This window comes from Neovison vison, chromosome 4, assembly GCF_020171115.1.
Source record: "Neovison vison isolate M4711 chromosome 4, ASM_NN_V1, whole genome shotgun sequence".
In the NCBI taxonomy this organism is placed as follows: domain Eukaryota; kingdom Metazoa; phylum Chordata; class Mammalia; order Carnivora; family Mustelidae; genus Neogale; species Neogale vison.
The window spans coordinates 144901032-144920881 of NC_058094.1; the positions used below are offsets into that span (position 1 = coordinate 144901032).

At 40.0% G+C, this 19850-nt stretch overlaps 1 protein-coding gene across 3 annotated transcripts in view; it reads left to right on the plus strand.

The window, feature by feature from the left end:
• RELN (reelin) overlaps positions 1-19850 on the plus strand; it is a 511932-nt gene that overhangs the window by 262299 nt on the left and 229783 nt on the right. For all 3 annotated transcript variants that reach the window (XM_044245854.1, XM_044245853.1, XM_044245852.1), the window contains exon 8: positions 1754-1805. In XM_044245854.1, the coding sequence (XP_044101789.1) occupies positions 1754-1805 (52 nt within the window). The remainder of the gene's footprint in view (positions 1-1753; positions 1806-19850) is intronic.

Here is a 19850-nt window from a genome sequence, read left to right on the forward strand (position 1 = left end):
ATTCAGGAGTGTTTCGTGATTCACCTGGGAATTTACTCAGTTAATATAAAATCAGAGTTGGAAAGAGCATTCATTCAAGTTATGTGAAAACTAAAAATTTTCATGTGCCTCTCTGGACTGTAAGATCAAATTATCCAAGTGGAAAAACCAGGAGGACAAACAGTTGAACTTACTGTAAAAATTGTGTGTGTGTGGTGGGGGGTGGTGGAGATTCCTTTTAAAGGAATCTTGGAAAGGAGCTAGTATCCTGGTTATTTAAAGAAAATCTGTTGGCGCATTTTTCTCCAATAACTCTGGTTGAGGGGAAGAGGGCAGGAAACAGAGCTCTGGGCATGGTGGGCCAGTTTTCTTTCAGCACGTAATCTGCGATCATGAGGGATTTAAATTAATGGAGAATTTGCTCTGACACCCTAACATCAGTGTGTTTTGCTACAGTTAAAATCAGTTAGGACCTGATATATATACTGATAATCTAATAATTTATAAAGTCTCTCTTGCCCTCCCCTCTTTTACCTTTTCTGCTTTCTCATGGATTTTAAAGTCACATGTTTAAAGCATACATTCAGTTATCTTTCTAAATAATGCAGAAATGGGAAGCACACGTCTGAACTTGAGATACTCACATCTCAGCTGAATTCTGGCAAAACCAGAGGCTTGTTCTCTTATTTTCCCACTAATTCCCACAGTGATTCATAAACTGGGTATCTTCTGACCCAACCACGATCGTGAACTCCATCACAGCGGGGCCAGCAAAGTGCAGGGATAAATCTAGGGATTATATTGTGATATATAAGAAGCGGAAGTAAGACCACTTACTGGTTTTGCCATGGTGAAAACACAGTTGTACTCTCCAATTTATAGGTGCAATCACAGGAGGCATTCCATTCATTAGCTTACAAGGGTCAGGAACCCAACAAGAAAGTCACCAAAAATGAGAACCGTAATTCTTATCTCGTGTGAGCTGATAAGGGTCAAAGTCAGTGCTCCACAGAATAAATAAAAAATTGTTTAAAATTTAAATGGATTTCAGATTAAATAAGGTATCATTCCTCTTTCAGAAGGGGGAAATTGTTTAAGCATGCCTCTTCATGAGATTAAAGGACAGTAACAGAAATACATTGGAAGGATATCTCTAGGCTCATTATTTGATTACTTTTTTTGAAGAGGTAACAGTTTTATTGAGAAATAATCCACATATTCTACAAGCCATTCATTTACATTATAGAACGCAAGGTTTATTAGTTCATTCACAAAATTAGGCAGTCATTATTACATTCAGTTTTAGACATTTTATCATCCCCTAACAAAATCCTATACACTTTAGCTGTTGTATTTCTATTTACTTTTCAAAATAATCTTATTCTCCTCACTTGCTCTTAATTTACCTCCCAGTTTTTGCTTGGGAGCCTTTTCATGACCTTCGCTTTGGACTCTCGATCTATTGGTGTAACTGGAGGGGAGGCTGAAGGGTGAGTGGAGGGGACGGAGTTAAGTGCCCTCCCAAGGTTACCCGGCAGATCACACTGAAAATGGTTTTTAACAGGACCTGAGAGTCAAAGCAGGAACTCACAGCTTATTCCTCACAGGGCACCATGAAAGGTGTCTATGTTCAGACATACTGATGAAAATAAGCTAACCACTGGGTAAATATCACCTCTGTTTATGGCTCCTTTCTTTCCTCTCTTCAATCCCCTTTCCTCTTTCTCCTCCTATCTTTCTATCTTGTCTTATTTTGGTATATTCCTTCTTCTAGATTACCACAAGCCTTAATACAACAACAGCCTCTGTCCTCCAGTTTTCCATTGGTAAGTATTTTTAGCAATTATAACAATTTAACTTGGACGTGTTTGTTTTAATCATAGTGTGTCATCTGATTATAGTGCCAAATGCTTTTAGATTTAGAGTCCGTCTTAACGTGGCTATAAATAATTTAAAACATTTTTTAAATGAAATTAAAAATCGGAAATGCTGCTTTCTGTTCTCACTGCTCTCCAGCAGGGAGCGGTATTTAAGAATGATACAGATAATCCAAAACATTTAAAAGTGATTTACATATAGATTAAGAATGATTGGGATTGTACTGTTAGAGCAGAATTACCTGACTGGTTGTGTTTTGCTCAGATTAAGACTGAAATCTGTTAAATTTCCTGCACCTTAACTGGCTGGTAGTGAAAGAGATGTCTGAGAACCAGTTAGGGCTTTGTGAGGTTGTTTTTTTGTTTGTTTGTTTTGGTTTTTGGTTTTCAGTTTTTCCTCATATATATTGGTATATGAGGTTTTTAAAATTAGCATATTATATGTGTTTTGGGCTTTGTGTTTGACATAAATGATCCTTGTTTAATTCAGACTTGGATAATTTTAAAATGACTGTATCTGGCAATATTTCTTTTAAGTGCTTTTATATTAGAGCTAAAAATGCCTACCCAAAGCATTCAGTAAAATAAAGTACCTTTGGGTCAAGTGTATACCGCTTTGCTGTCTCTATTACCTTCTGTCCTCATCTCCAAAGGCATATATTAATAAATAACACGGACGAGTTTCCAATAGGAATGTTCTAGGTTAAGAAAGATACTGCCTTCTCAATAGGGGCTAGTCTTAATGATATTGGTCCTGTAATAGGGAGACCTCCACCTGGCCTCTGCCTGTGACAAGAGGATGCTGGCAGCCTGGCCTCAGGGACAGGGGATGGACAGACAGCTTCCTTTAGTCCCCGAGTCCCATCCCCCAACCCCCCCCCCACCCCGTCCCCATCCCTCACCCCCACCCCAGGGTCTTTCCCCACTTGTCTTTGGAGAACCCGCATTAGCAAAAGGACTGTTTCCCACATAGCCTCTGAGTCCTGATCACAAGGCGGTGTTCTCCCAGCCCGGAGCTCTCTGGGGTTGATTGTCCCCAAGAGAGCCCATTTGTTGTCACCTTCTCATCCACGTGCCTCACTGAAGCTTCTCATGTTGGTCTTATGTGATGAAACTGCCTGTTACAGTTTGGGTTGTTTTCTTCTCACATCGATAGCGGGACTACAACAATTTACACACTGTTCAGAAGTCCATCTGTGGTCATAAGGAAAGCGTTAGCAAAAACAAAATAATGAGTCTTTCTTAGGAGGGTTTTCTTTGATCTGCTAGCAAGTGTATCCTGAATGTTCTGTAACAAGCATGTAAGACTTATAATCGGAAACATGTGAAATTCGTTTTTTGAAAGTTGTGGTGATACAAAAACAATTCTTTCAAAAACTCAAGTTGGCCAGGCAAGTAACTTCAAGGTTCTTAACCAGAACCAATGTGTTTAAACTTATAATGCTGTTAATATAAAAGAATATGCTGAAAAGCTTTTTCCTATTCATCTCTATTCCAAGTACTTATTCTAAACTTTTTTGTTAGGGCAATGAACGTTAATTTCAGATATTATCTCTAACCAATTAATGAGAATCCTCTTTAAAATATATGCTTCACGATTCTACTAGTATTTGAATTTTATTCAAGGTAGGTAGGAATTTTATTCCACTACCAATGAAATTACCCTATCTTAAAAGGATTAAAAACCTCTATTTTTATAAATAATAAGGAGTATACTAAGGAATTGGCAGAGATTAACTTCCTCTCCTTTTAATATCACCCTACCAAAGGGCTGGGAAGGGAATGATCAGAGGATTCAGGATCTGGTGCTGGAGATCCCAAAGCCTGAACAAGCACCATGACCAAGGGCTGGGGACTAGACCCAAACATATGACTTAGTAAGAGCCCTTGACTTCACTGCAAACCAAGGACTGTTGTCCATCAGGCCAGAGATCTGCTTGGATCATTTAAACCATGGATTTGAAGCCTAGGTTAGAAGACTAGAAAAGTAAAAGAATCAGGATATTGGAAGAGATCAATGCATGGAGAGATGACAGATAGGTAAAAATATCTCAAGTTTGTAACTAAAAAAGTACTTAGAAATTTTTTTTGAGTGGCGGGTTTAGAATCAAAAGAGAAATTTTAACATGTCATTGGAAATGAAACAAAATATTTATTTTATTTTAATTTTTTAAAAACATTTTTAATTTAAATTCAATTAATGAACACATAATGGGTTACTGGTTTCAGAGGTACAGGCCTGTGATTCATCAGTCTTATATAATACCCAGTGCTCATTACGACACATGACCTCCCCAATGGCCATCACCCTGTTACCCCATTTCCCCACTCCCCTCCCCTCCCTTCCAGCAACCCTCAGTTTGTTTCCTTTGATTAAGCCTCTTATGGTTTGTCTCCCTCTCTGGTTTCATCAGAAACAAAATATTTAATGAAGAATTATAACTCATTGCTTTGGACTTCACTGGGGAATTTGCTTACTACATTTTGAGAATAAAAGTCTTGGGAACTAAGAAGGATTAGGGTGGCCAAGAAACAATGTAGTGACAAACCATTAGCTGTGTGGCAAATGGGGGTAAACGGTCAATACAGTAGCGTGGGCACAATTTTCAGAAATGGTTTTGTGTAACTTGTTATGAGTGCTTGGGCTAGCATCATTCTGTTTATATGGATGGTGTGGGGCTAGATGAGGGCACACACACAGATTCTAGAGATGTGGTGATCATGTGATTTCATTCTGAGCTTTACAAGTCCTATGATAACCAAATACCAAAAAAGCAAATGCAGAGTCAAGTAGCAGCCATTGTGCTCATATTCAGTTCCAAAATTTATTGCATGTGCTATAGAAAAACACCGTATGTAGACAACCCAATATTTATATTTCTTTGTGGGTTGTGGGATTATCCAAATCTATACTAATGGTTCAATATGGTGAGTTAGATTTAGTGTCCCTCCTTGGAATTCCTTAAGGATGTTAAATGTTCATTGTTTAGTGTGATGATTCAGCTGTAATATGGGCCATTTTCTAGGGAATTCTGTCATTATTCATAGCTTTCGTGGTGAATTATGTTCACAATTATGGACATATAGCCACAATTGAATAAGTTATTGCCTTGATACTTTTATATTGCTCTTGTAAACATTTTCAGTTCCATCACAAGCCTTATTCAAGTACCCCAGAGCTATGTGTCCAGAAATGGCTTAAATTACTAAGCATGTCAAATAAACTGTACCATGCCACTGTTTCATAGCAGTCCTCTCCCAGCCCTTCCTAAATAGATATACATACATTCACACAGATGTGCGTACACACACACACACACACACACACGTAAATATATACATAAACATACAAGCTACCTTCACCAAATGAACTTGAACATTAAAGCATCCTGGAAACACAGCTGGGTGACCTGAAATTGATCAAGTTATCAATAGCTAAAGCATCTTGAGAAGTGTCCTAAAATGTTTGTGGATGAACTTTTCATTTTTCTGTTCCAGTGAAAGGTCTGCTGTCCATTTCTGTGCTGAAGCATTGATCTGCAACAGTCCTCACTTGCTTCATTCAAGTCACCTAGTGGAATTTATGCTTGTAGCCTTAGAGACATTTACCCGTTTCCTCTAGATTTCCTCTGGGATAGGAAGAAAAATTTGAGATGATGTCCTTGCAAACCATTATCTCACAGATGCCTCCAAACTCTGCTGTCTCAGGCAGGATCCTGGGTCCAAGGGAAATGCAGATAATGCTTTGCACCATTCGTTGACTTCACAAGATTTCACTGAGTGTTTGCTGCGTCCCCGACCTTTTCCTGAGCTAACTAACTATAGATAGACAAAAAAGTGAAAAAACAGAGGGTTTTTTGCCATGCTTAGCAGTTTGGTGGAAGGCTCTGTTAGGGAACTGTATGAATGCTCTAAACAGAGATGGACGTGTGTACAGGTCCCCGTGGTGACAAGTCCCGCACAGTAGAGCAGGTCAGGAAGGCTTCTTAGAGAGGAGAATCCCTGAAAGCCAACGACATGAGTCACTGGAAGGGACAGAGGTTTTCCAGGTGAGGAGACAGAGTGACACGAGCAAGATACAGGATGGGAACGTGAGCCCCTCCCAGAGCAGAAGGACTAGCCAGGGGGTGGCTGAGGTCAATGTCAGATAAAAGTGTGTCCGTTTAAAGAGTTAACCTGTAATTGGCGGGAGGTTAAACTTACTGAATAATCAGTAGAAGTCAGCTTGAGCAATAAAAAAGTATAATGAAATCAATTCTTAAGAAAGATCATTTGGACAGTTGTGTTCAGGGTGGACTTGTCTCTTCTCACTCAGTAAGATCTTGCCAAGTACTGTGCTTGCTCAGTTTAGCTTAGCTCTTTCCTCGGGCTGATAGAATTCGGAGGCAGATTGGGGGTTAAAGGTAAATCCTTTAAAAACATGTGCCATCAAAAACAGAGTTTGGCTTGGATGATAAATCTGTATTGTCCATCATGATAGTCTCAACCCCTAGCCCAGGGACTCAAAATAAATAGACGCCCATAAATATTTCTTGCCTGAATGACAAGTAACTATTACAGAGACAACTGTAATAGTGTGTAACTAAGTGCTGAATTGGTCCAATGCAGACATTTCATGCCAAGAGAGGATTTGGGCTTGGTGATTTGAATACCTCAATCAATGGAAAGCTGACCCAGAAAGAAACATGAAACCACCAATGAACTATGCTTTTCGTGAACCTAGTGGACAGTAATATATGTCCATGTACTTATCAGTTTGTTATTACAAATAGTTAGAATCTATTACTTGTTCATACTTTATAGAAATAGAACCTCTTTTCTTTGGCTTTGCTTATGAATATCTTAAGATCTGGGGTTTTCTGTAGGCATTTTTTGGTACTGTCTTGTTTGTTTGTTTGTTTGTTTGTTTTTAACCATCTCAAGACAGGGGACAGTCATTGAATCACAAATGTTTTACTTTTACAGATTAAGATATGAAAATGTCCTTTGGCACTTTATGTGCTACAATCTCTGAGATAAATGAGAGCTTCTCACTTTGTATGAGTGTATTTTGAAAAATAAAAGCTAGAAAATAAGGAAAGCTTAGAGGTACTATTATTGGTGAATTGGAAGATTGCCAGATTACCTTGTAGAAGAAAAGAGATCTGGCACTATTTTTTCTTTTTTTTAAAGATTTTTTTTTTTTATTTTTTTTTTATTTATTTGAGAGAGAGACAGTGAGAGAGAGCATGAGCGAGGAGAAGGTCAGAGAGCGAAGCAGACTCCCCATGGAGCTGGGAGCCTGATGTGGGACTCGATCCCGGGACTCCAGGATCACGCCCTGAGCCGAAGGCAGTCGTCCAACCAACTGCGCCACCCAGGCGTCCCCGGGCACTATTTTTTCTTAAATAGGTATAATGAATACAGGGCACCTGAGTGGCTCAGTGAGTTAAAGCCTTCATGCTTAGCGAAATAAGTCAATCGGAGAAAGACAACTATCATATGGTCTCCCTGATATGAGGAAGTGGAGATGCAACATGGGGGATTAAGGGGGTAGGAGAAGAATGAATGAAACAAGATGGGATTGGGAGGGAGACAAACCATAAGTGACTCTTAATCTCACAAAACAAACTGAGGGTTGCTGGGGGGAGGGGGGTTGGGGGGGTTATGGATATTGGGGAGGGTATGTGCTATGGTGAGTGCCGTGAAGTGTGTAAACCTGGAGATTCACAGACCTGTACCCTGGGGATAAAAATACATTATATGTTTATAAAAAATTAAAAAAAAAAAAAAAAAAAGCCTTCGGCTCAGGTCATGATCCCAGGGTTCTGGGATCAAGCCCCTACAAGCTCTCTGCACAGCAGGGGGCCTGCTTCCTCTTGTCTCTCTGCCTGCCTCTCTGCATACTTGTGATCTCTGTCAAATAAATAAATAAATAAATTCTTAAAATGTTTTAAATAGGTATAATGAATAAAATGCTTCTTGTATGAGGTGTTATACTGCATTTAGCATAAGGGAAGCAGCTTTTCCCTCAAGCCTAATTCATAAACATCTTAATTACTCAGAAGTTGATCCAATAGAGAAAGTCTCTTTCTACTCTTAGAACAGCTAATTCAGAGGAAGGAGAAATTGAGCTCTCCATGTCTTGGTAGGAATTATTGCTCATTTCCTCTGTGAGCTTCCTGAGTTATGTTTCTAAATTAGATTCTCATTTTTTTCAGGAGTCACTCTCCTTGGTAAGTGAGTAAAACCTTGGGGAATTTGTTATGAAATAGTGAAAACCATTTCTAAAAACATAATCTCAAAGTATGAGACGAACAAAATCTCTGATGACTTGAACTCAAAACAAATATTAATAAAATACAGAAGTTTAGAAATATTTAACGGTGAAATTAGTTTAATACATATGAATTTAATGTTACATAATGTGTTTATTTGAGTGTAAGATTCTTGGATATGAAAGATATTAAAATAAGATTTGTTTATGACTTGAGTTTTAGATCTTCCAAGATCCATATTAACACAAAGACTGAAATCTTTATATAGAGATCACTTCTGTCTTATCTAAATTCAGTAATTAAACTTTAGAACTGATAACTCAGGTTATCCTGCTTCTTCACCCTGGACTTGATCTATTCCTTTTCTGGGAATGCCTATTTAAATGACCAGTTTAAATAAACTTTATTTTATATATTTGAAATTCCACCTCATCCCAAATTCTTAAGTCCTGTTTTAAGCTATAAAAGGGAATATTCTCAAATATTGTTAAAGTCTTTTAAACATTAAGTTCTGGCAGAGATTGTTGAGATTAGTTATAAGCATTCTTGAATAAAACCGATACCTAAATAATTATCATTATGTGAATTAAAATACAGTTTACAATTCCTTTTAAAATATTTAATTCTTTGTCGCTCTGCTTAATAGGGCTAAAAAATAAATATCAGCAATTCATTCATAAATACGTTGTACTAAAATTTATTGAGGGCTGTTCTAGGAGAAAGGATATAAACAGTAAACTATAGAATGAGAAGAAACTGATCATTGCTCTAGACTAAAGAGTCCCTCCTATGAAAACTCAGCTCATTGCCTTAGCCTGGTATTTTGATTCCTGCTTCTCTATATTATCACACCTACTTCACTCTGCTTTGATTTATACCCACTTATACACAGTTCTGCACTTCCACTCGCACCCTTTAAAGCTTAAATGTTTAAAGCCCTTGAGGGCTAAGTAGCATACAAGCATCCTCTTGCTTTATAGGGCAGAATTTTGCACGTGGCTACAACTAAGGAACTGTGGACAGTATGGGATCTCATTCATAGGTTGGGAAAGAGACTTAGTGACGTTCCACACTGGTGTTCAAAACTATACCTGCTCTTGACTGCTGAGGCAAGGGAGCACGCTTCATGAAATCCAGGGGCAACATGAGAACCGGATCCAAGCCAGCGACTTTCATGTTCTTACCAGTCAAGTCAAACACCTCTTGATCAAGAATTCTTCTTTCAGGGAGATCTTTGGGACTTATGCTCTATATAATGTGATGTGTCGGCATCCACTGTGGAGGAAGCCAAACCCAAGACACTGCCCAGCCTGCAAGGACTTTATTTATCAAATAGATGGGGGGTGGGGAGGAGAAGTCCATATGTAAGAAGAAGCCAAGGAGGGGTGCAGACTACAGGGGAGAGTCAGAGCACAGTGTGCTGGAAAAATCCAGACAGAGAGAGGGCCAGCGGTAGGACTTCATCATGTGGGAGGGAGACTAGTAAGAGTACTTACTAGTAGTACTGCTGGAGTAGTACTGCTCTGGAGTAGTACTGCTCAGAGGCTAAGCACTGCCATGAAGGTCAGAGAGACGGAAGCCCTCAGGAGGACAAGGCAGAGGCCATTCTAAGACCTGAAGATCAAGATCAAAGCCAGAACTGCAGCCAGGGTGATAATGCTGAGTCTCCATATTGCTGGGGGAGGGGAGGGGCAGTACTTAACACCTGCTGCCTAAGGTAGGGATCAGTCCTCCCAGAAAATGAGCCAGACCTGACCCACTAGGGCTAGCTAGATTGTATGGCCTTGTCCCTAGGAAAAGGAGGGCTGCTTGGCAGGGAACCTGGCAAAGCCTGACACGTTTTGCATTTCTCTTCCTTATGTTTCTCCCAACATAGGATCTGATGAAAGCTCTAAGCTGTGGGCTTGGGAGGAAATGTACAAAGGTGGTGGACCTCCAAAGGTAGTTGGAAATAGCATGGTATCCCATAAATCGGGAGAAAATTGGTTCCTTTCTTCCTTATGATAGGAGTGGTGGTCAAGAGGAAAAAATATAAATATTTTGGAAGTGAGGGAATGGGGATTGGGCTGAAAAGGAGAAAGGTACAAAAGGGGAGGAGGACAGCTGTTCATTTTATATCCTGTGGTCATTGTCCATCTGTCAAAAACTGAAAGAAGTCACCTAATGAGGTTTGGGGATTTCAGCCAAGGAAGTGACTAAGGGGCAAAATATTAAGTACAATAAATCATGGACTGTCACACTTATTCAGAAAGAAAGGTTTGTAGATCCAGTAGCCTGTTTACTAATAAAGTCAGTCAAAACAGAAATTATTGCCAGTTGCCTCATTCTAATAAACAAATATAAAACAGAAGGTGAAGGCAAGTTGCTTTTAAAACCCGGCTCATTTTCTATACCATAAGAGAGGTTTTTTGAGTTTAAAGGAAACCTGTTTTTAATGTAAGCACAGAATATTTTTGAGGAGCTTTACCGTTCTACTTTATGTGACCTCTCTTAATCCTTAATATCTGTCTGTAGTAGATGCTGGAAAAGGAAATTTCACTTCCATATAATGGTCCTTCTCACAGCACTGTCCTTGAAATATGCTTCTTCAGTTAAAAATGTGTTAAATTCCATCCCAAAGCGTATTTTTGTGTGTGGGGGCAAAACAGAAGTATAGACATAAACTCCAGATTTCCAGATTTCCAGTCGATTACTTGATCTTTCGAGACAATTAAAGATTTTGGACATGATTTCTCTAAATAGACCCCTTTCATTGATAAAATAATGATTTATCTTAAGTTCAATCATCATATTTTTACCAAAATTGAATTCATTTGCTCTTGACAGATCCAAGCGTTATTCGAGGGTTTCCTCTCATGTGGAATGGACCTGTTCTTAATTAAAATCATATCTGGGGGCTCCTTTCAGTCACAATTCCCATCCCTGTCATTTGGGACCCAAAAGCCCCAGGAAGCTTCCCGGGGCTGCCACAAAGCATTATCTGATACAGTAACCATTTTTTTTTTTCCTTCCCTGCCTCTTACCCACAAATCAGACTGCGACCCCTTTGGCTACAGACCCTGAGCTTCAGCAAGGCAGGAGCTGCTGTCTCCGTACAGACACAGGCCAGGTGAACCAGGCCGGCACTTTCTGAGAGCCTGAAGGTTGTGTAGACACAGACATGGGACAGCAGCCCACAGGCTGCCTCCGGGAAGTGGGGGACACTATTGGCTCACACTCCCTGTGAGCCTTTTCACACACATGTATTCCACCCGTGGTCTGAGAATTCAGGGAGCAGTCCACGTCCGGTCAAATTCTCACCTTTGCGGGTAGATTTTTCTTCCCTTTTCATTGAATTCTGCATTCCAGTGTGCTCTGCGGATAACTGTGTGCAGGAAGCCAAGAAGTAGCAAAAACAATTGGTTTCAAAGAGTGTAAGGCAAGAAGCTGGCTCACTGCTGGAGGATAAACATGATTACATTTTTTATGAAATTTACAAACTAATGGAACAGATGTACGTAGATATGCCACTGAAGAAAACATTATGCATAATACATAAATGCTAATAAAGGTGAGGTTTTGTACTAGGAGAGGAATAAAACAAACATGAAAGCTAAGAAACATTAAACCAGTTATCCTGGAAATGAGAGGCTTTTATGCTTAAAAGTGGGAGTCATCATTTTAAGTACTGTTCATCAGGTAGTACTTTTATACTTATTATCAAGATGTCGCTCTATTTATAGGAGATTATTTTGATGCCATGGGCTAGTACCCTTAGGATTTCTCTGGCAGGCTTAGTAACAAAGGAACTAAAAACCTAAATGTAACCTAATCATTGTTCTACATTACTGTTCTTTCTGGAAATTAACATGTGCCACTGCCTCCAGCAAAATATTTGAACAGAAGTTTGTAAAACTATAGAAATATTGATCACCTGCATAATAATGTTCTATGGTTCAGCCTATGGCGGGATTATTTTGAAGCAGATGCAGTGCAAAGTAGCAAATAAGCCTTTACTGTGCTCCTTGATGCTTTTGGTTACAGCGAGGTTATTTTCTCCTCAGTGAATAGTCCTGTCCTCAAAAATGATTCTTAGCAAGACCGGGGAGGATAACTGCCAGAACTGCCTGTTTTACCAATATTTCCATGTGCTTCCTCCCATTTTTCACGATGCAGAATGAGGCAAGTCCCTTTCTTGAATGCCCTGGCCTAAGTAACGTGTCCTACCCCATGGGAGGGATGGTGTCTAGCTTCCTAAAGGTTCTTCTGAAAGTTCCCCGTGCATCGCTCCTCTTTCCAACCCCCCAACCTCAAGTTAATGGTCCTGTCTTCCATTCCCCTCCCTTGGAAAGATGAGAAGATGCGTTGCACCTGTCGAGATTTACACTGATCCTAGCAGGGAGTTCTAAGGAGCCGACTGCATCCATTTCCTAATTTTATGATCTTTCTCTATCAAATGCCGCGGTTTACGTGCAGCTTCCTGGAGCCCTGCTCGTCTCTGAGGTCTGAGTTTTGAGCGATGTCAGCGGCAGCACGTGAGCCGCAAGGACCCTTAGCAGAGTTCTGTCCAAGTAGTCCTCAAGGGTTCAGTATTTATGGGCCCCCGCTATGCTCTCCAGAGACATGATTTCTGGCGGTGCTTTTCCCCTTCCATAAATTCCGCGAGATCAATTCTCGCCTTCTTCTGTGGCTCTCTGCGATGCTTTTTAAAAGGCAGCTTTGTTTTTCAGGCAGAGCTTTGAGGAAAGAGACAAGGGCCTCCCAAGAGGACAGTAGCTCTTTCTTATTGTTTCTGTTCTGATTTACTTTGAAAAGTCAGGGGCTTTTTGGGGAAGGGCATAACCAAATAAAAATAAAATGACCCGGGCGTTGAGAGACTAAAACCGTATGATTTATCTTTCTACCATAAGAGTAAAAGGAAATAGAGCTCCTGGAGATACAAGCTCACTGTCCCTGATCTGTAATTCCGTATTACCAAAACAAACAAACAAACAAAAAACAATCAAACAAAAAAACCTCAGGAAAAAAAAAAAACAAAACACCATAAGCCTATTTAAAAAAAAAAAAAAATACATGATGGCAAAGCCTAACGTGACCTGGATTCGTCTGTCAGCAAATCCTGACTTGAAATAATTTAAAGCTACTCATAATCTTCATTTCTACATATTACTTATGAGATCTTCCTGCATTTCACTGCAGAAATACTAATGTGATTGCCGAGCGTTGCCCTAGACTTTGCTGGGGTTGCTGCCGAACTTGTGGTTCTATGCACCACATTGCCTTTGTGAAATCCATACATTAATTATGTAAGTAATTTGGATCCTGAAATTCATCTTCCCGCAAGGGATTATGGGCCTGCATGGCTATGAGTCTGAGGAAGGAAGGAAATCTTAAATTCTTAACAGAAGAAATTACTAATATTTCTGGGTTTTTTTTTTTTAAGTGGCCTTGATTTTATACCAAATTAAGCAATTTTTAAGTTTGTTTTGATGGCTTCACTACCCAGGAGAGATGGGGAGAGAGGGGGAAGTTCCTCTGTGAGTCTGGGAAACTTCCCGGCTCTAGGAGACATTTGCAATCACCATACACGTGTGTTGTGCTTAACGGGCTAGTGCGCAGAGCACAGGTTTTCCAAGTGCTTCCTAGGGGCTCCGTGCACTGGCACATAACTGCTACCCGCTCGTGTGTTCGTGCCTTCCTGGCTTATAAACTCTGACAGCGCTGGGAGGTCTTCTCAGTCAGCACTGCTCAGAAGCATTCCGGGTGAGCGAGACCCAGAAGGTCCAGGTTCTCTGGGACTTCTGCTGAGCCCCTGAGGTTCAAGAAGGTCAAAGTACATTGCATTCAGGTTCAGCTTTGGCAGGGGCCAAAAGAGAGTGGCCTGGGTCTAGGGTAAGAAAACAATTGTTTAGAAGTCACTTCATCAATCCTAATGCAGGTATACTGGGATCATTTCCTTTTAAGAATGTTTGCATTGGGCCAAATCTGCCTTAAGTAACGGAGAAGAAATCATAACTTGCCATTGGCTTTTTCAATGCTGTCCTGCATGAAAATACATTTATTTATTGCTTCAATGTGGTATGCTAAGCAGTGGAAAATGTCCTATGCAATCTAGACTGATCTAGTGCTTTCGGACCTGTGATTTAAGACATTTATGAAAGGCAGGAAGGTGCATGAAATGTGTGCTCTTGAACAGGGTTCAGGTTTTATGAGTCCATATTGGAAGCTTATAGGATTGGGGGGAAGGGCAAGGATCTCTTTGAGGAAAAGCATACACAATCACACATTTAAAATTAGGTGCAAATATATTTATTTAGAATGAAAAAAGAAATCACAATACATTTTTAGAAGCTAACAATACCCCCAAATCACAAATCTGCAAATATAGCATAGTATCTTTATTAACTGACTGAAATGCTCTGTAACACATTTTTCCTTGGAATTTTTGGCTGAATATTCTCCAATCACCTCTTCCAATGACAATTTTATAATATTTTCTATAGAAGGAATAGAAAGATAATTCTGCTTCTAGCTTGGTGGGTCAGAAGGGTTTTGCTTTGTTTTTGGTTTTGGGGGTAATTATTAACATTTTCCCTTCACAACTCCTTTTTGATAATGTCCTTTAAATGTGTAGGATCATCATCAGATTGAAAAATCCTTATCTTACTTCTTTCAGGTATGAACTGTAAGATTTTGGGGCTTCTTAAGTTTTCTTGGAGTCAGTAGGCTTAATTATTCTTGAATTGCCATCATTCAGTAAACAGTTTGTCACCATTGTCCTTGAATTACAATGCCAGGTACATCAGCCCAGTGGACAGCAGGAGTGTACCTGAAAGCTCTTTTTTTTTTTTTTAAGACTTTATGTATTTATTTGAGAGAGAGAGAGAGAGTGCACACAAGTGAGGTGGGAGACAGTAGGAGAGGGAGAAACAGACTTCCTGCTGAGCAACAAGCCTAATGCAGGACTCCATCCCAGGACCCCAGAATCATAACCTGAACCGAAGGCAGATGTTTAACTGACTGAGACACCCAGTTGCACCCTGAAGCTCTTTCTATGCTGAGAATGACTATACTATGAAATAGAAGTGACCTGCATAACTACATAACCATATCACACTAAATCAAGATAACCCATTTTCAAATTCAACCTCTCCTTAGCTAAATCTCAAAAGCAGCTATGGCTGCTCCAACACTATCCAGCGTGAGGGGAATATGGTGAGGGAACAGGCAGAGTGGAGATGCTGGTCTTAACCAGTAGCAAATATGGGGGCACCAGGGTGTTTCAGTCAGTGAAGCAACTGCCTTCGGCTCAGGTCATGATCCTGGGGTGCTGGGATCGAGCCCCACTTGGGACTGTTTGCTTGGCAGGGAATCTGCTTCTCCCTCTTCCCATCCCCCTGCTTTAGCTCTCTTGCTGGCTGTCTTTCAAATAAATAATAAAATCTTAAAAAATATATCAGTAGCTGGAGGGATGGGGTAACTGTGTAAGGAACATTAGAGGCCATGTGATGTAATGAGCACTGGGTACTATATAAGACTGCTGAGTCATAGACCTCTACCTCTGAAGCCGATAATATATTATATGTTAACTAAATTTAAGTATTTAAAAAGTAGCAAATACTATAAAACACAGTCATGTGAACACATTGCTGGAGATCCTCCCAGAGCCTTGGGAGTTGCTCACAAACAGGAGGGGTCCTGAATTTGGAGCTTCATAGTAAATCCAGTGGTGTCTACACCAACATGTTAGAATTGAGCATTACGTTTATTTAGTTGTATCGATGACTGTATGTTTACACTCTGATAAACGTATGTCATTTCCATTCTTCTTTCACACCTTTCTGCAAGTTGCCTCAACTGCAAGTGCCACCTCCCCTTAACATTCTATTGTTTTGCTTATCTCAGAAGTTACGTGTAAGGCCCATGGAGATTTCTACGTACTGCTGCAGCTAGTGTTCTGATTCCCAATAAATTATTAATCCAAATCATTAATTCAAAATAGTACTTTTTAAGTGTAGATATTCTAAATCATGTATTCTTTACAGTTATAATATTATACCATATATTTCCGTGTCTCTAAGGCTCGTGTTTATTTTTTTTTTTAAGATTTTATTTTATTTGACAGAGAGAGATCACAAGTAGGCAGAGAGGCAGGCAGAGAGAGAGAGAGGAGGAAGCAGGCTCCCTGCTGAGCAGAGAGCCCGATGCGGGACTCGATCCCAGGACCCTGAGATCATGACCTGAGCCGAAGGCAGCGGCTTAACCCACTGAGCCACCCAGGCGCCCGACTCGTGTTTATTGATAGCCAACTTTGGCTGTTGGTATAAACAGGGAAGGGAATAGAGCACTGGATTGGGAGTCAGGCCCCTGGTCCTTCTTTGCCAGTTGACCTTGTCACATAACCTTGGGCAAGTGCTAAGGTCTGTCCAGACCTCTGGCAACTGGTTTGTCAAGTGAGAGTGTTCATCTTCATGACTCTTAAGTGCCTTCCTCCTGTGGTCCTAAATCATAGGACTGTGTGACAAGAACAAAGTAGGAGTTAATTAAGAAAAACGTTGTGTTTGAACATAGGCTTGTGATGTCTATTTTAGTTAAAAACTAAAAGAATTAAAAACTTTAGGAGCCAGAGAGACTCCTGTAAGAGTGTCGGTCTCAGGGCCCCCTCAGTTGGTCAACTGTCCAATGCTTGATTCCAGCTCCAGTCATGATCTTAGGGTCATGAGACTGAGTCCATGTCATCAGGCTCTGCACTCAGCAGGGAGTCTGCTTGAGATTCCCTTTCTCTCCCTCTGCCCTCCCCCTGCTTGTACTCTCTCTCTATTTCCCTCTCTCTAAAATAAATAAATAAATAAAAAGTGCAGTGTCTTGTTGGTGGATCGAGGCTAAGTGAACCCCATCTCCTTAATCTGCTGAGAAGTGTACAAGAGGCAATAAAACTACACTTCCCATGAGGAGCACCAAGTAAGGTACAAAATTGTTGCGTCATTGCATTATACACCTAAAACTAGTGTAACACTGTATGTTAATTATACTTTAATAAGATTTTTAATAAGTAAATAACAATGGAAGAGGAAGAAAAAATTATTTAAATAAGATTTTTTTTTAAAAGTTGATAATGGTATCATTGTATTTCCAAAAGACTTTATTCCTAGAGTTTTACTGATTCCTAGATTTATTTCATGCACTTTTCCTTTTTTTGTTTTTTAAGATTGTATTTATTTATTTGAGAGAGAGAGAGAGTAGTGGTGGAGAGGAAGGGGGAGGAGGGGCAGAGGCAGAGAGAAAATCTTAAGCAGGCTCCATGGTCAGTGCAGAGCGCGACGTAGGGAGATGGGATTTTCAAGACAAAATGTTTGCCCGGGTTGAGCTGGCATTGTGATAGGGGGGAGGCAACCATCGGAGGAATGAGTATGTCAGCGAGTAATAAACGCGATGAAGAAAACACATCAGGGCCAGCAAGTGAGGGGTAGCGCTTTATTGGAGTGACTGGGAGAAGGCTCCCAAGGGCATAACCACTGAACAGAAGCCCGAATTGTGTAAGAGAGTTAGCTTGGTAGAAGGACCAGCCAATGTCAGAGCCACACAGAGTGCCATTGTGTGGCACCACAAGAGCCTTATGTAAATGTGAGCACTAAACGATATTTTGCTTCTTAGGTAGCAAAGGTTGCTCAAAGCATTTTCTACTTTTCCCCTGAATGATAGCCAAAGTCAAGAGAAATGGGACTTCATCACAAGAAAGTTAACTAGGCTTTTGAGTTCACATGTACCTCTGACATGGGAACTATTTGTGACAATTGATCAACTCATTGATTAAATGCTTGATTGATAGAGTAATCATCTTGGCCTGGCTCCATATAACAAAAGTGGAAAGTTACTTGTCTCTTTTTTTCTAAATTATACTATGGGTAGTATTCTATGTAAATATAACCAGGGTAGAAGTTGATACCAATTTCAATCATAATTTTAAATTGAGGAAGATGACTAATGGATCAGACAGTGAAAGTAAGCTGCCATAGAGAAATAAGCTTTGCCATTTGTTTTAATTCTTATACTTTTACAGTAATAGATGCTATTTAATACTTGTAAATATTAATGGTTTCTTTATGGTAAGTGATTATTTTAGAAACAGATTTACAAGTTATTATGGAATTTTTTATTTAGAATACAAATGTGGATTGCCTGGTATCTTAAATTTAATCCTGATTGCAGTATTATATCAGGTGAGTGCTTTTCACATAATTAAAATAGTCTAAATTGGGAAATGTTCAGATATTGCTTTTTTTGGAATGCAAAATTTCTAAAAGAAATCTCTTCGAAATGCCTTTCTATAGATTTTTTTTTAAAGATTTTACTTATTTATTTGACAGACAGATCACAAGTAGGCAGAGAGGCAGGCAGAGAGAGAGGAGGAAGCAGGCTCCCTGCTGAGCAGAGAGCCTGATGCGGGACTCCATCCCAGGACCTTGGGATCATGACCTGAGCCAAAGGCAGAGGCTTTAACCCACTGAGCCACCCAGGTGCCCCCTTTCTATAGATTTAAAAGCAAACAATAATGGAACTCTTTGGAGGAATGTCAACCTTTGTGTTTGTTCCGGAAACCCAGGCATGAGGTTATCACATTAGTCTGGGGGTGAGAGCTGATCTAAGGAGGTAGTGGTGAAGGTAAAGGAAAAGTAGCAATTTAATTGATATTCAGGAGAGGGGTCCAGAGGTTTAGGTGGCTGGCTGTGGGACAAGGGAAGGAGAGGGATCTTCAGGGCACCTGCAAAGAATGTGATACCCAAGTAAACATGCTTCTTTTTTTTTTTTTTTTAAAGATTTTATTTATTTATTTGACAGAGAGAGATTACAAGTAGGCAGAGAGGCAGGTAGAGAGAGAAGGAGGAGGAAGCAGGCTCCCCGCTGAGCAGAGAGCCCGATGCGGGACTCGATCCCAGGACCCCGAGATCATGACCTGAGCCGAAGGCAGCGGCTTAACCCACTGAGCCACCCAGGCGCCCCAACATGCTTCTTTCTTCCTTCCTTTTTTTCTTTCTTTTTTTAAAGATTTATTTATTTATTTATTTATTTATCTATTTACTTGAGAAAGAGAGCACACACTTGCTGGGGAGGAGCAGAGGGAGAGGGAAAGAGTGAATCTCAAACAGACTCCATGCTGAGCAAGGAGCCTGATGCAGGCCTCGATCTCACGACTCGGAGATCATGACCTGAGCTGAAATCAAGAGTTGGATGTTCTTATAAAAAATAAAAAAATTGGGACGCCTGGGTCCCAATATATATATATATATATATATTTATACATATATATATATATAAAATTTTTAAGGGTGCATTTGTTCACCAGAAGCAGTTACAGTGAAGGGATCAAAAGTGTGGTTCTGGTCTTTCTAATTCTGAATCCCAATAACCCCCCTAGTACATTTCTTAACTTCTCTTTGCCTCTGTTTCCTTCCTTGTAAAGGAGGCATGTACATAGTGGTACACTTACCTGTTCATAGCAACCATTATTGTTCTCTTGAGTTATTAGAACTTATTTTCTTTATCGTCAGATTTTCAGCTGTGTTTGGATGCTAGGAACTGTAAAATCAAATTTTCAACTCCACTCCAGCAATTATATGGATCTTATGAAATGGATCTGCTTCTACCGATTTGTCTTGCTATCCTTCTCCCAAAGCACCTTCTTTTTCTTATCAGGTAGTCTCCTCTCTTCCCCATAAATACATTTACCAGTAATGCCAACAAACAAGTAGTTTATTCA